The sequence below is a fragment of the Artibeus jamaicensis genome, unplaced genomic scaffold (assembly GCF_021234435.1).
Source record: "Artibeus jamaicensis isolate MK-2021 breed Jamaican fruit bat unplaced genomic scaffold, CSHL_Jam_final scaffold_847, whole genome shotgun sequence".
NCBI lineage: Eukaryota > Metazoa > Chordata > Mammalia > Chiroptera > Phyllostomidae > Artibeus > Artibeus jamaicensis.
Genome location: NW_026522057.1, coordinates 13,479,924 through 13,495,977, shown reverse-complemented (window position 1 = coordinate 13,495,977; position 16,054 = coordinate 13,479,924). Strand labels below are relative to the sequence as shown.

At 38.0% G+C, this 16,054-nt stretch overlaps 1 protein-coding gene across 15 annotated transcripts in view; it reads left to right on the top strand.

Annotated features, from left to right (window-relative positions):
- Positions 1-16,054, top strand: part of EPB41 (erythrocyte membrane protein band 4.1) — a 171,506-nt gene that overhangs the window by 100,601 nt on the left and 54,851 nt on the right. For all 15 annotated transcript variants that reach the window (XM_037149213.2, XM_053660414.1, XM_037149207.2 and 12 more), the window contains 3 exons: positions 8,929-9,016; positions 12,554-12,706; positions 15,169-15,266. In XM_037149213.2, coding sequence (XP_037005108.2) covers positions 8,929-9,016; positions 12,554-12,706; positions 15,169-15,266 — 339 coding nt within the window. The remainder of the gene's footprint in view (positions 1-8,928; positions 9,017-12,553; positions 12,707-15,168; positions 15,267-16,054) is intronic.

The window sequence follows — 16,054 nt, the reverse complement described above, 5'->3', positions numbered from 1 at the left end:
CAGGAATATATATTAATTAGAATTTAGCAGGCAAAGAAATAGGAGAAGCTTGTTAGATACTATAAGCACATAGATACAATTACCAAGGAGTTAGAGTCCATAGTACATAGAGAAACATTTTAGACAGAAAAGGCTAGATAGCCAAGTTAGACATCACAAAGGCCTTATAATAAATTTCCTAACCTCTGCTCCATCTAGTGTACCTTTTGCCCCATGACAAATTCTGAGAAACTTTAATATACAATAAGACATTCAAATTCTATACATACAGCTACTTCTAATTGTCTGATTTATGACTCTCCTGGTCAAAATAATCTTTGTTTATTATAACTGAATCTATGGGAACTTTCATATTTTTCCTGGTTACCTTTGTATTAATTTTTTCTGCTTAACTGATTATGCTGTACTGCAAGTGTTAATCACTACCTAAAATGAAAATATAAAAACCTGCTTGTACTTGCAATAAACGGAACAGAGCTTCACTGTCCTTTGAGGCGTGTTGTTGTCTGTTACCCATCGCCAACGCCTTACCCACCTTTTGGGAATCCCTGGACCCCGCTGAGGCTGGTCCGCGGCAACTTGGGGTCTATGTACATGGATAGACTTCAGAGGGCCCATGAAACCCCTGAAGTTGTATTTAAAGTCTGTTAAATTTACTGGATTTTTTCATGGAAATATTGATAATGTCGAGAGGTATCATAACACATTTATCAAGAGCAAGGACTTATAGTTGTACTGAGCTGGGTTACATTCTTGGCTCTTTGTGGTCCTTCCCTTGGGATTTGGGTCATTCATTTAATCTCTCCAAGCCTCAGGTTTTTTACATGTCTCATAGAGATTATTTACCTCAGAGGAAATAGGGTGGTTGATAGGATTAGAAAAGATAAGGTGTAGAAAAACTTAATACAATGTCTTACACATGTACAAATTCCATAAATGTTAGCTAATAGTAAAGTGCCAGGATAATTTGTGTTTCTTCTACCGTACATCCCATTGTTATTTGAGTGACTTCCTATGCTAAATTTTGCAAACTGCCTTAGCCTACTAAGGCAAATGTATGATCTTGGCCTTGAGTTAGTACCTTGAGTTATGTTAGTATGAGTTATGTTATGATGTTCCAGAGGGTCACACTGCTGAGAAATCCAGCAGCCTTTTTTTTTTTATTTTTTTTGTTATTGTTCAAGTACAGTTGTCTCCATTTCCCCCCTACCACTTCCCCACCCCAGCCATCCCAGAACAGTCTTAGTTGGCTTTACATGATAGTAACAAGTGTTCTGTCTCACTGCTGAGCAATCTCGTTTCCTTGGAGTGGTTCCAATAGATTGAGATGCTTCAGGAAAGAGAGCTTTAACCCAAGGTATGCCAATTTCAGCTGTCTTATTTCCCCTGTAGGTTCTGGTGCATCAGTCATGAGAACCATGAGGGTTTTAAGTCTACAACCTGCATAGCAGTAGTCTTAAAAGAGTTACCCCACTCTCGCGGGGTCATACTGTTTCCCCATAGTGCAAAGAGAACTGTGCACTGATATCAGGACCCACCAAATACAGCATTTGCAACTTGTTGATGATTGTAACTTAAGGATATCACATTGTCCTTAATTATATTTTAATACTTTTATTTATATTCTGATGATTCTAGAAATATATATATATATATAAAATATATTCACTACATTTATATATACAAAATCAAGACTTGAAAGAAACAGTTAGTTAAAATAATTTGATTTGTTAGAATGTCAGGATGGTAGGGGAATGCTGTTTTTATTTTCTAATAATGTAGAAATGGTTTTTATGTTCTGACTGGTGTGGCTTAGTGGGGTAGGCTTTGTCCTGCAAACCGAACTTTGCCAGGGCACATGCCTGCGCTGTGGGCCAGGTCCTCGGGTGGGGGCATGTGAGAGACAGCCGATCAGTGTTGTTGCACATCAGTGTTTCTCTGCCTTTTTCCTGCCCTTCCCCCTCTCTAAAAATAAATAGATAGATAGATAGATAAGTGAAATGACTTATTATTAGTGGTATAACTGTAGTAAAATAGTAAATATACATGTATGTGTGCGTGTGTGCGTGTGTGTATTTTTTATTCTACTGCTGTGGAGCCAAACAGCAGATGCTGTCAGATTATGTTTCATACCTTAAATCTGTCTCTAATGATTCTTTTAATGGTTATTTGATCATAATAGAATTTCAGGTATGGGAGGACTTTATAATGTAACTCTCATCTAATGCTAGACTTTCTGTTGTAGTATTATTACACAGTCATTATAAGCTGCTAATTATTGTGTATCTATTATGTGCCAGATACTATGCTAAGCACTTTATATATAATACCACATTTAATCTTTATAACCATCCTTTGAGTTAGGCCAGCCTGGTGGTCTTTAAGACTTTTGCACAGGGTCCATGAGGTCAAAATTATTTTCATGGTGGTACTGTGGCGATACTTGCCTTTCCCCTGTGTTGGAGTGGGGGAAGCACAAACCAGGCAGCGACACCAAGCTAGTGATCATTATGTTCTCCCCCAGCGTGCCCCTTCATTTTCTAACTTGCAGTTAAAAATAAGACTAACAGAGCCGGTTCAGTTAGAAATTTTCTTGATAAGGCCATAAAAAAGATGATAATTTTATTAAATCTTAAGTATATTTCTGTTTAATATTCTGTGTGGTTAAATATGACGTACACAGAAAGCAGCTCCACTGCACACTGATACAGGAGTCGCCTTGAGGACAGCTCCTGTGTAACTGTTTGCAGTTGTGAGCTGAATTAGCCGCCTTTTTAATGGACACCATTTTTACTTGAAAAAAATGACAGTTATTATTCAGACTTGGTTATTTGGAAGTTGTTTTCTTAAAAATGAAATGATTTTCTTAAAAATGTTTACTAACCTGGTACTTTTAGGTTACAGGCCCGTGGGCCGAATCCGGCCCTCTACCTTGTTTTATCTGGCCCGGCACCTTGTTTCTACAGTAGTTACTTTGATGCAGTCCTAAAATTATATTCAGTCCTTTGAAGGCAGCCATGAAGCTGATGTGGCCCCTGGTGAAAATGAGTTTGACATACTTGTTTAGGGTTAGTAAACAACTGATAGTATTTGTTGCTAATGACAAAATTCAAGCTTTCAAGTGAAAAATTAAAATTTTGGAAAACTTGTATTTGCCACCATGATCTTGATAGGATCCAAATACTTAAAGGCTTTTCTGATGAAGTTGTGATGATTTTAACGAATGTGATTTTTTTTCTTATATTGTGCGATGAGACATGTCAACATTTGGAAGTCTTGCATTATTCAGTGAATTAGTGTTTTTCAAATATGAAATGCATGCTGTAATACTGGATGAAAAAGGTCCATTTAAAACATTCAAAATGCAAGATAGACCAATGGATTTAATGTAACACAGTATAAAAGTTTACTGATATGTTTTCAGATTTCACATTGCAAATGACCTTTAAGAATCTGCCATTGTTGAGTTTTGGTGTAGTATCAAAGAAGAATATTTTTAATTCTCAATCCTTTTCCAACTATGTGTCTCTGTGAGATCACATTAATATAACAAAATCAACATATTGCAACAGGTTGAATGCAGAAGCAGATAGGAATATCCAACCTAAGCCAGACAGTTAAAAATTTGTAAATATGTAAGGGAATGTCCATTTCTCACTACATTTGGAGAAAACATTGTTACCTTTTACACAAAAAAGTATTGTTACTTTTTACACATATAGAGAGTGAAGGGATCCTGAGGTCAAAAACTTTGAGAACCACTGAGCTAGGTGATAAGCTGGAAGCATGGGCTCCAGAGGCAGCCTGTCTCACTTTGAGTGCAGATGCCATTCCTCATTCAATTTATGACTTTTAGTAAGTTACTGAAGGGCTCTAAGCTTTAGTTTTCTGACCTGAAAAATAAGGGTGACGATATGAATTTTGTGATGGTTAAATAAGAAAATTCATGTAAAGTGCTTAGCATCATGATTAGTATGAAGTGAGAATTCAGATGTTTGCTAGGATAGTAATAATTCTTGTTCCTATTTTTTAAGTGATGCTGGGTTTAGAGAACCCTCGTCAGAATGTAACAGAATTTAAACCCCAAAAGGCAAAATGATCTCAGAGGACAAATGGATATGGTTCAGTTGATGTCCTGTTAGGTATGCAGATAGAAATTGAGCAATAATGAATCCCCTTGAATAGAAAATGTAGCAGTCTGTCATTTTGGAATTTACTTGCTCCTTTTTAGAGCGATCGGCAACCCTCACAAAACAGAAAGCCAAATGGGAATTTTAATTCTGTCCAGCAGCATGGTGTTTTAACCAATCCAAAGACACTTCTGCTCAGGCAGAAGCATTTTACTACACACTGAAAAGTACAGACAAGTGGCACCCTGTTCCTTGGGTAAAGTAGGAGACAACCAACGTATATGGAACCCTTAGTAGTGGCCCTTTGCCCAGACAGAGACTTTGAAGGTGTAATTACACTTTCAATTTACACTAGCAAATCAAGCTTTAAAATTAATTGCCCTCCATTTTATGGGTACTAGGAAGGTATGTAAACTTCTCAGTTATCTTCCTTAATTATTTGAAATCACAGTCCTTAATTAAGAGATGCAACGGACATCATGAAAAGGCTGTCACGTGACACTGGAGCTCTCTGAGTGGCTCTGCATCCTGACCCAACTTGCTCAAAATGAATACAGAGAAACTTTGTTACAACTTTCCTTTTTGATGAGCAAGAATTAACTGGTGTCAGAGCTCCCTGGTTAGGTACTTTTGTGAGCTGCAGTACTTTCAAGTAGTAAATTATTAGGTGGTACTTAATAATTCAAGACACTCATCTTAATGGTTTAGCAGCATCTAATCCCTTCCCAGCTACTTTGTTACTACTTTTAAGAGTCTTGGAAAACTTGGGAAAAGCCATAATCTTTAGAATGTTAAATTGAAAATAATTTAAGTTTAATATGGAACATTACATTTATAAAATATGTTATATTTATATGCACAAATGTCTGTAGGTGATGGGATTATAGGAGTTTTTTTTCTGTGCTCTTAGTGATATTTTCCAAATTGCATACAGTGAATATATATGATTTTTATAATTGGAAAAGGCTTCTTTAAGCAGTTTTTATCTAAAGTCATTAGTGGGGTAGAGCAAGATAGTTATCCATGCAGAAGGGCAGTCTGGCTGGGGATAGTTGGCCCTAAGCAGGGTGGGGAGAACGTTCATAGGGGTGGGGGGAGCAGTCTGCATGAAAAGTCAGAGTTCAAATAGGATGAAGAGCGTAGTCATGTGTGGGTACGCGGTGGTGGTTAGAGCTAGAGCAGAGTGAGAAAGGCACCCATGTGGGGGTAAGGACCACATGGTGTGGGGGACATCCGTATGGGTGGTACCTGGTTCAGGGGGGTGAAGCCTGAGCAAGATGAAGATGTCCACGGAAAGGGGTCGCCTTATACCAGGAGTCAGAACCTGAGTGAGGGAAAAAGGACAATCGTGTGGGGAGCAGCCCAGCATAGGCAGTTCAGACTCCAAGTGGGCAAAGGGGGCGTCCACGTGGGGTATGAGTCAATGGCAGCAATGAGAGATTGGTCATACACAGGAGGGCGATCAAATTAGTCAAAACATTAAAGGTAATAGGAGCCAGGTTTCTTCCTGTCCATAAAGCAGATACAAATTTTGGAGAATGGAAAACTAAAATGAACCCTGTGATACTGCATGAAAACTGGAGGTTCCAAAGTGAACCCATGGTTTCCGGTAGGTAGGTTGGTAGATAGATGAATACATACATACATACATACATACACATACACACACAGACAGTCACACACACGCACACAGACACTGACGCGCTCTAACTCTACTTTGTACCACAAGGAGGTGCTCAAAAAATGATAGGAAATGGTTGGAAGGACACAGAATCCAGGTTGGAGAGGCTTCCACTGACCAAATTTGAGCAATTTAAGCACTAAATAAATAAAGAAAATAATTATATTGCACTGAATAAAATGAGAATCCATGAATTGATACTGATATAAATAAATGAGTAAATTTAAAGTTTGATAAGAAATAGGATATTCAAAAGTGTTCACCTGTTACCTCAGTAAATTTAATTTAAAAGAAAAAGAAAATAATAGGTGGAGGAAGGTTTCAAAATACGTTCCCACAAAGCGCTTACTCATTATAAAGAGATAAGGAGGAGGAGCCTGGCAGACACCAGTGGTGTCTGTGAACGTCGTCCGTGAGGGGACAGATTGAAACTGTGTTCCACCTCGTAGGGTGTATGGAGGACACAGGGCTGGTTCTGCACATTCCCGTCGAAGATGCAGAATCCGCATCAACTCGTGGAGAAACGTCAGTCCCAAATGGGGGAGGCTTTCTATAGAACAGTTGGCCCACGATCTTCCAAAGGTTCAGGTTATGAAACAAAGATTAAGGAACTGTTCCAGACTGAAGAAGATGAAAGAGTCATCAGCTCATTGAAACTTGTGATGCTAAACTGGACCCTTTTGCTGTACAGAATGTTTTTGAAACTGGCTAACCTTGAATGGGGGTTAGGTGGAAGTAATGTATTAATATTTCCTGGTTGTGACCATTACATTGAGGTTATGTAGGAGAATGTCCTTATTTGTAGGAATGACACACACTTGGAAACGATGAGTCATCGGGTTGACAATTTACTCTCACAGTTCAGGAAAAAATTACTTGTATTATAGGTAACTTATTTTAAAGATCTTATTTTTCAATTACAGTTTACATTCAACATTATTTTGTACTAGTCTTTGTGTTATAGGTAACTTATAAGTTTGTGTGTTTCAAAATTTGTTGAATTATTTTCAACTAATAAGGAAAGTTATAGTTTTAAAGTTAAGTAACTAAGGGGGGTGGAAATGGGAGGGAGTTGGGGAACATGGGGCGGGGTGGGCTGGGATGGGAAAAATAGAAAACTGTACTTGAAAAATAATTAAATAAAAAAAATTAAAAAAATAAAGTTAAAGATCTCTTTTTTTTCTACCTGCCCATAATAGTTTTAAAGCGTGCTTACTCAGAAAAGCATTTAAACACATAGTTTGACATTTAAATCTGTATTCAAACTGACCCCATTAAAGTCCTTTAGAGTTGGAGGAGTGAGTTTAAGGAAGATTTTGTCATAATTGTTTCACTTAATGTTTTAAAATTTGTCTTCAAATCCATGTGGTCCAAATTATTTCTCTTTTATGAGCTGCCATAAGCTGTATCACTGTACCATCAGAAACCTAACTTTGCAATAATAATAAACATTTATATTTTATGACGCAGTTTCACAAGCATTACCTGATTTTGTTCTACCAGTCACATTTATTCATTTAGCACAGACAAAAGTCATTGCCTATCCTAGTCTCAGAAAGTAGGTATTGTTATGACTCTTTATAGCTGGGATATTGAAGGAGACACCAGGTCACCACTTTTTTTAAATTCAGGAGCCAGGATTCCAGTTCAAGCAATAAAACTTGAGTGCTGACTAGATCCTGCTGCCTTAAACGAGGAGTCACACCTCGCCCGTGACCATGTGATCCCTCAGGGCCTGTTTCTTCATCAGCAAAATAAAAGTGTTGGACTCTGTAATCTTCCAGCTCCACTCCAGCTTCAAAATCCTAAAATTCAAGCCATAATAGTAACAACAAAAACCATAAAATGACTGGAGTAACCTTAATTATAAAAGTATTTAACTTACGTGTGTGTGTCGTGGGGGAACAGGGGGACCACAAAACTTTCTTGAGATGTTTTTAATGACTTGAATATACAGACCTGTAAATGTCTTATTTTTTCCTTTCTTTTGTGTGTGTATGTTCAGTTTGAGATCCATTTACAAACAGAGCTCAGTGCGGTGCTGGTGAAAAGAAGTGTGTTCAGGGAGGCTGAGACATGAACAAATCTGCTCCCTCTCTCCTAAGATTTTTTTTTTGGTTGTTGTTCCCAGAAACCCTTTGTTCCTTTTAATGAGGGTAAAGACAGATGGGTTAGGAAGAGACGTTTTCCGTCCTGTTAAATGAATAGGCCACTGCTGCTTTATATAGCTTGAGCCAGTCTTATGGGAAACAGACATTTCCATGGTTTTTCTTTGGGGACTCCCCCAAAGAGAGTTGATTAGTTGATTGGTCCGAATTGTGCAGCCCTAGGAGTGATCTCTTTCTCTCCAAAGCTCAACGTGACTGCTCAACAGCACTTTTCCAAAGAGAGGAAAGTTGCAAAGGAGAAGGAAAGACCATCACAGTGAATGCTTAGGCAGTGAGACCGATTGTTTTCAAATAAGCCAAATTCATTGTATGCCCAGTAATGAAGACATCTTAATAACAGGGAAAGCAGCCCCATTATCTACATGCTTCTATTAACCAATTTATTTTGTTTAGATCAGTGGGCAGGAACACCATCTGTTACCAGAAATTTCCTTTTCATCAAGCCTGCCCCCATTAAGAATTCAGCTAAGTAACTTCAGCTGTCCTCCTGTTTAATTTCCATATTAACTCAATTTAGGAGGATGGCGAGGAAAAGGCAGCTAAAAGGATATTGTAAATTGTACCATGCCCTCTGAGGATTTAGTTTGGTCACCCCTTTAACAAGAGAAGTTAGTGGGTGGAGTTTATGTGTTGGAAGAAAAGGCTGAGGAGAGGGAGGGGCAGAACTGATGGTAGATGAGGCTACTGTAAGGAAATTGTTTAGTAGGATTTTTTAAAACTTTTTCTGATAGCTTTTTGGTGGGCTTTTTGTTTCTTTAAGATCTCTTATCTGAAGACATTTTTCATGAATCATTTTCCATAATATTCTACTTCTAGAACTATGAACTGTATCTACATGCATATTGGTGCATATATGTTTATGTGTTTATATGAAATACAATAATTATGTAAATGTCATTGTAAATGTTGACGCTGTGACACTGAGTTTTCAATTTGTATCTTATCAAAGGTCCATGACTCCAGCTCAAGCTGACCTGGAATTTCTTGAGAATGCCAAAAAGTTGTCCATGTATGGTGTTGACCTTCACAAAGCAAAGGTACTGATAATTTTGGCCTTTATTCACATGCATGTGTCAGACCTGTGTCATGTAACGCTTCTCACCAACCTTTATCTGGGATGTTATTGTAAAACATCCTAAAGAGATAGGGATTCGTGTTAAATTTTAAGTCTACAAATTGAGTCAATTAAGTGTTATCAAGTATGTAAATTGAATCACCCTTTTGCAGTTCCACCATCAGAGTTCAAGTTGCATATCCAAGTCACTGTGTAGATCAAAAAGATAACAGCACCTAGAGCAAAAGAAATGATGTTTTCTCAAAATGCAGCTACATTTGAAAACGTAGAGTGGCATCAATGCATCTTTCACAGCCAACGTCACTACGTCAGACTCACTTGGAGCGTTTGTTAAACACGCAGGTTCCCAAACTCCTCCCAGACTTATTGTGAATTATTTTGGAGGAAAGGCTAAGCTTCCAGATTTAATGAATATCCCAAATGCTTCTCATCTATGCTTGAGTCTGAGAACCATTGACCGAAGGTAGCAGTTCTCAAAGTGTGGTCCCTGAACCAGCACTTAGCATCTCTAGGAACTTCTTAGAAATGCACATTTCGGGCCCCATCCCAGAACTGCTGAATCAGAAACTTTGTGAATGGAGCCCAGCAATCTGCTGAACCAAGCTGTTCACTGATTCTAGTACACATGGCATGAGCGATAGTGGCTCATTTGAAAACCACTGAGTTATGAAATTGGAAACTTGAGCTTTAATCCTGGTTCTGCTTAATACACCCTAACAGAATGAATACTGAAGGGAAGTCACTTGACTTCTGTCATCTTCAGCCGCTAAAGTGGCTGGGAGGCTGAGGAGTTTTTGAGGGAAAGGGCTCGAGAGATGGTCAGAGGTTCGTGCAGAGGAGCTTAACTAGGATGCATGAAGAGGGGACTCAAAACTATGTCCAATGAGAAACCAGCAAAGGAATAGGGATACTCAGCCCACAGAAGGGAAAATTGGGAAGACATAATTTCTGTCTTCACGTATTTAAAGGATTGGTGTGTGAAATGGAGATTTTACTATTGTTCCAAAATGTAAGACCAGAGGCAGGAAACTGGAAACGACATGGAAAGACTGTCCAGCTCAGTCTGACAAACTTTCCATCCGTCAGAGCTATTCGAAGATGGGGTGGGCTGCCTCATAAGGTGGTGAGGTCTCTCTTTCTGGAGGTAGTCCAAGATAGGCAGTAGAGTCTCGTGGAAGCAATTTAGAAAAGGACATTAAAACATATGGTGGGTGATTGGCCTAAAATGACCTTTTAGGCTTCTCCCAACCTGAGTGTCTGACATCTGAACTCTTTTCTTTATTTACATTAATTCTGTTAAAATTTCATTGCATGTTAGTGCTTTTCTTAAGATGTTGCTCCAGTTGTTTTGGGCTGAGTACTGTAACTTGAATCTATGCAGTCTGTGAATCTGCAAAGTAGATAGTAGGAAGACTAGTACATCAGATGAGCTGTATTTCCAGAACCGAAATTGTTTGGTTTTGCTCCTCACTTCCTACGGGAGGCTGGTTGCTGATTCAGTAATTTATCTGGGATAGATGGAGAAGTCAGGTAGCATGTTCCTTTCCCAAATGTTGTAAAGCAAAGTGTTTCTCCAGACATACAATTGAGAGGTATAGTTGTACCCACATGTTTTAAGGACTTAAGAGGGCATCTTCTGAAAAATTCTCGGTCACACAGTCATTGAATTGGAGCTGTACATAATCCCTACTTCTTGAGTGTGCTTGTACACACACGTGTTGGCACTAAGATGTTTCTCTATATGTAGTTCTGGGAAAGTAGTCAAGAAGCATTTAACTCTAGGTGTTGATTACTTATCTAAATAGTAATCATCTGTAGAGATTAAAATTTCACTCAGGTGAAATTTAGTTTTCTTGAATTGCAGATATAGATGTTACATATATTTAATTTCTAGAATTTTCTCTAAGAAGTGAGTGAAAAGGTGAGAGGACTAAGAAGTACAAATAGGTAGTTACAGGACAGCCATGGGGATGTAAAGTACAATATGTGAAATGGAGAAACCATAGGACTTATACGCGTGACCCATGGACTTGAACAGTGGCGTAGGGATTGCCTGAGGGGGTGGGGGGTGCTGGGGGGAGGGAGGCAAAGGGGGAAAAATCAGGACAACTGGTAATAGCACAGTCAATAAAATCTAATTGAAAGAAAAAATAATTTTCTTTGAGAAAAGACACATGTAAACAGGACTATATTTTTCTTACTGTTCTTTCTTAACTTGGGGGTGATATTTATAATTTAATATACTTAACATAATTATAAGAATCTGTGATCCTCTCACACTGAGCTTATATAGGAATAAAACTAACTCCTTTACTTATAATTTTTAGGAGGGATGTCCACTTTATCATTTTTTTAAAAAGAATTTTAATTGTGCGTGATGTTTGGTGGTATACATGTCAGTCTAAATGAATCAAAATTGTTGTAAGTCAGAGGCAAAGATTTTGCTGATATTTGTCATAATAAATTATGAATAATAATGTAGGCAGGTAACAAATTTAATGTAAACATTTACTGAGTATGTTGTCAATAACAGGCAGTATTTGGGGTGATACAGAAATGATTAAGCTACAATTTCTACCCTCAAGGACTTGACTGTAATTTTTTCTCCTTATTTTCCTGATTATAAAAGTGATATATATGTATCTATAATTATGTAATATAATAATTATTAGTAATAGGTATGTATGTGTATCTTACCTAAACATATTTGTATGTGCCTAGAGAATAGGATGAAAATCCTGGAAATTACCAAATTATTACTGCTTACTGTTAAGGAGTGTGGGAAAAGAGGGTAGAATTTTACTTTTATTTTACACACTTCTGTATTGTTTGAATTTTTACACATATATATGTTTTTGTGATATTTACATTGTTTTAAGAAAATTACACATGCTCTTTATAATTGGAAAGTATAGAAAACTAAACAAAAAATTGCTCATAATTTGTACCACCTAAAAAATGCCATTGTTAACATTTTGGTATATTCATCTTTCTTCTATGTGTATTTTTTATATTGTTAGGATCAAATTGTATATGCAGCTTTAACCTGCTTAACATTACAAAACAATTATTTTCCCATTTATCTCCCAAATTTTATGGAAATATTTTAATGGCCACATTTTATTTCACCAAAGGATGGACAATAATTTAACCCTCGTGCTTGAATACTTAGGTTACATCCAGCTTTTCACTCCTGTAACGTTCTGAACGTTTTCATGTATAAAGTATTTTCTGTGATTTGAATTATTTTCTTGGAACAGATTACAGAAATAGAATTATTGTGTCTGATTTGGATACTTAAAGATATTTGTAATAGGTAATAAAATTGATTTTTTTAAAAATGTGGCAGAGTAATGACATTTTTACATGGACCAAATAGTCCCATGGGTTATGATTATTACTGTTTTTGGTTGTTGATAGCTTCTGATTGTCTAGTAAGAGTTGACAGTGCGTTGAGCACTTTGCTCAAGACTGAGGTGCTAACGCTTCTCTCTTTCAGGACTTGGAGGGAGTGGATATCATCCTGGGCGTCTGCTCTAGTGGCCTTCTGGTTTACAAAGATAAACTGAGAATTAACCGCTTTCCCTGGCCCAAAGTGCTGAAGATTTCTTATAAACGTAGCAGCTTTTTCATCAAGATTCGGCCTGGAGAGGTACAAAATTTGTGTTTCTTTCTTCCTGAATCAAACACAGACCATGTCTAAAACATCTCTTCCTTCCTGTTTTCCTTGTTTTGTCATCTAAGAGTTCTCTGTAGTTAACGATGCAGGAGCTGATGCTGTTTTCTCAATCAGTCCTGTAAGGCTTTTCTTCCTTGCCACTGGTTTTTGGGGCATTCCTCTTTATGTACGTAAACATACCGTGGCCAGAAGTGAAACTTGGATTGTTTACTCTAGGTAAAATCTTGATGGAAAATATTTTTCAATTAAGTAGCGTGACATTTTTAAATTGTGGGGTTAAGTTATGCTTGTATCACCAATCTCTTACCTCATATAATTAAAATGCATTTGTATGTAGCTTCTAGTAGTTACTGGGAATATATTCTAGGGTCAACTCCTAGATTTTTAATAGAGTTATTTAACTTTGTGTCAGATAATTCATTTATTAGTTGGTGGGCAAGTTTTAGAATATACTGATGCTGACCAAATTTAACTTTTATGTTCAAGATCGATCAGGGTATAGTGGAAAACTTTAAGTAGGAATTAAATTTTAAAACAGTTCTAGCTCCTGCTCTGCCACCTACTAAATAAAAGACCCTGGAGAAATCTAAAGCTCAGCTTCTTCACCATTCAAGGTAGGCAGTACTTTCTCTGTCAGAGTTGAAGATCAAAGGAGGTGACAGCTGCAATAAGCAGGAAAGCATCAAACTACTGTAAAGTGGCTTTTGTGTGTATATCACCATCTGCTGGTGGAAATGTCTCATTATTTGAGCATCGAAATACTGAACGTGCAGCATGAAAAGTCTCATAAGGATTATCGCTGAGGCATTTACTTAGGACCATAATGATTTGTCTGTGCCTGTCCCAGCAGTTGCTATCTTCCAACAGAGTTTCAAGTCCAAAAGTCATTTAGTCAAGAGATACTAATTGATGGCATTCTTTGTGCCAGGCACTATCCTTGGGGTGAGGAACAGTGAATGAAAGAGTCCATCTCTCAACAATCTTACATTTTAATGTGGGAAGGCAGAGGATGTCTGTATTTATACATATACATACACACACACATACACACAAATTTTAATAAGTTTAATAGTTGAAGTCCTTGGTTTCTTTAAGTGTCAATTCTATACTGTATACTAAAAATACAGAATTCTTACTTTAAGAAAGCAGTCAGAGCCCTGGCTGGTGTAGCTCAGTGGCTTGAGCACGGGCTTGCAAACCAAAGGATCGCGGTTTGATTCCCTGTCAGGGCACATGCCTGGGTTACAGGCCAGTTCTCAGCAGGAGACACACAAGAGGCAACCATACATTGATGTTTCTCTCCCTCTCTCCTTCCCTTCCCCTCTAAAGATAAATAAAATCTTTAAAAAACAAAAGAAAGCAGTCAGAAACAACAGTAGGGTTTTGAGAAGCGAAGTGTTATGACTGCAGTAGATGACTTAGAAGCAGCATGGTTTAGTGGAAACTGTGAAGTTCTGGCTCTGCCACTTCGTAGCTGTGAGACTGAGCAGTAACTTGTCTGACCTCAGTTTTTTCACGTGTAACACTATCTCATCACATTGCTATTGGCAATAATGAGCGCTAGAAATAAACATTAGTTTGCTTTCCATTTTAAAAAGTATGCTTAAGGCAGAAACAAAGAAGCAAGGGACCAGCGGGACAGTGTTTCTAGTGGCCCCGGCAGGATATGGTTTGCTTCAGACAAAGAGGTATTGAGATGGCCCTGGCTGGTGTGGCTCAGTTCGTTGGAGCATGGTCCTGTGACCAAGGGTTGAGGGTTCAATTCCCGGTGAGGGCACATACCTAGGTCTCGAGTCTGATTGCCTGGATGGGGCACGTGTGGGAGGCAGCTGGTCAGTGTTTCTCTCCCTCCCTCCCTCTCTCTCTCTAACAAGCAATGAAAATAAATGTCCTCTGGTATGGATGGGGAAAAAAAAGAAAAGAAGTACTGAGATAGATTAATGATCAACTAAGAGAAAAAAAGAGAAGACAGTAATTCAAGAATTGATTTGAGCCAAAATCTTTAATCTTTAGTTCCTATTACAAAAAAAGAGAGGACTGAATAATAATATTGATTGATTGGAGGACTCATATCTGTCCCATTCCCTGAGCATGGATAGTCTAGTGTCCCAAGTGCAGATGGTGACTAAGGAAGAGCAGGCAGGGTCTGGACGATCAAAAGGTGACTTAATGATGGCTCAGAAAAATGTGCTCTGTGCGTGTGTGTTTCTGAACAAAATAAGATGCATTCCCTGGCTTCCTTGTTGTGGAAAAAGTCACCTCGGTGAGTAAATTTCTTCTTGTAAGTAGGAAAAATTTCAAATATTTTACGTCTTTAGACTAGGAATGCTGTTTTTATTCTTGATGACCTTTTCTGTAGCACCGTGTTTCTCTGGTCCTGTATTACTGTAGTCAAGCAATCCTTTTATATTCTGTGTTAATCTGTGTTTTTATAGCAAGAACAGTATGAGAGTACCATTGGATTCAAACTTCCCAGCTACCGAGCCGCTAAGAAATTATGGAAAGTCTGTGTAGAGCATCACACATTTTTCAGGTATTCTTCTCACTTAAGTATTTTGCAGGGATAAATTGTGCATGTTTCTATTTTAAACCTGCCATTAAAATTCCCTTCTTTGTATGGCTGGCATTCTTTTATTTAGCTCAGGTAGGATCATCTTAAGCAAGACAAAATGAATCCATTTCTCCTTTGGGCTGAGTCATGCCTCCGCATCCCCAGAGCACCTTTCTGTGTATGGTAGAAGGAAGAGGGAAGTGAGGACTAGGGACCTGTGTTGACGAGGGGCTCTGTGATTGCCCCAGCTGGAGCTGAAACCAGTCCTTTCAGGAGGAGGTACCCGGAACTTACCTCCGCATGCAGTCTCTCTAAGCAATGCTTGACTGCTTTCTGTGGGATGTTTACTGGAGAAGGTTAAAGGTATGAAACTGATCGTTATCTTGGCCCTAACCAACCCCAGAAAGGGAGCACAGAGAACCCAAGCTCAACTGTATCAAATAATCAGGAGGTAGAAAAAAGTTTTTATCTCCTCTGGTTTTCAAGAGGCCATATCATTAACCCCCTGTATTCAATTTACCAAGCATTTTCTCTGTGCTTATCCTTTGTGTAGGTACTGTACTAGGCACTGAGAATATACCATGAGAACATGAAGTCTAGCAGAAAATACAGACCATGGACCAAATAATTACTTGTATTGAAAGGAGAGCCAGCTTTTTATTGTTGGCTTGTCTTTTAAAGAAAAAATTTTTTATTATGGAAAATTTCATATGTAACAACAGTAAAGAGAATAGTATAATGAACTCACTGAGTACCAGTCACCCAGCTTC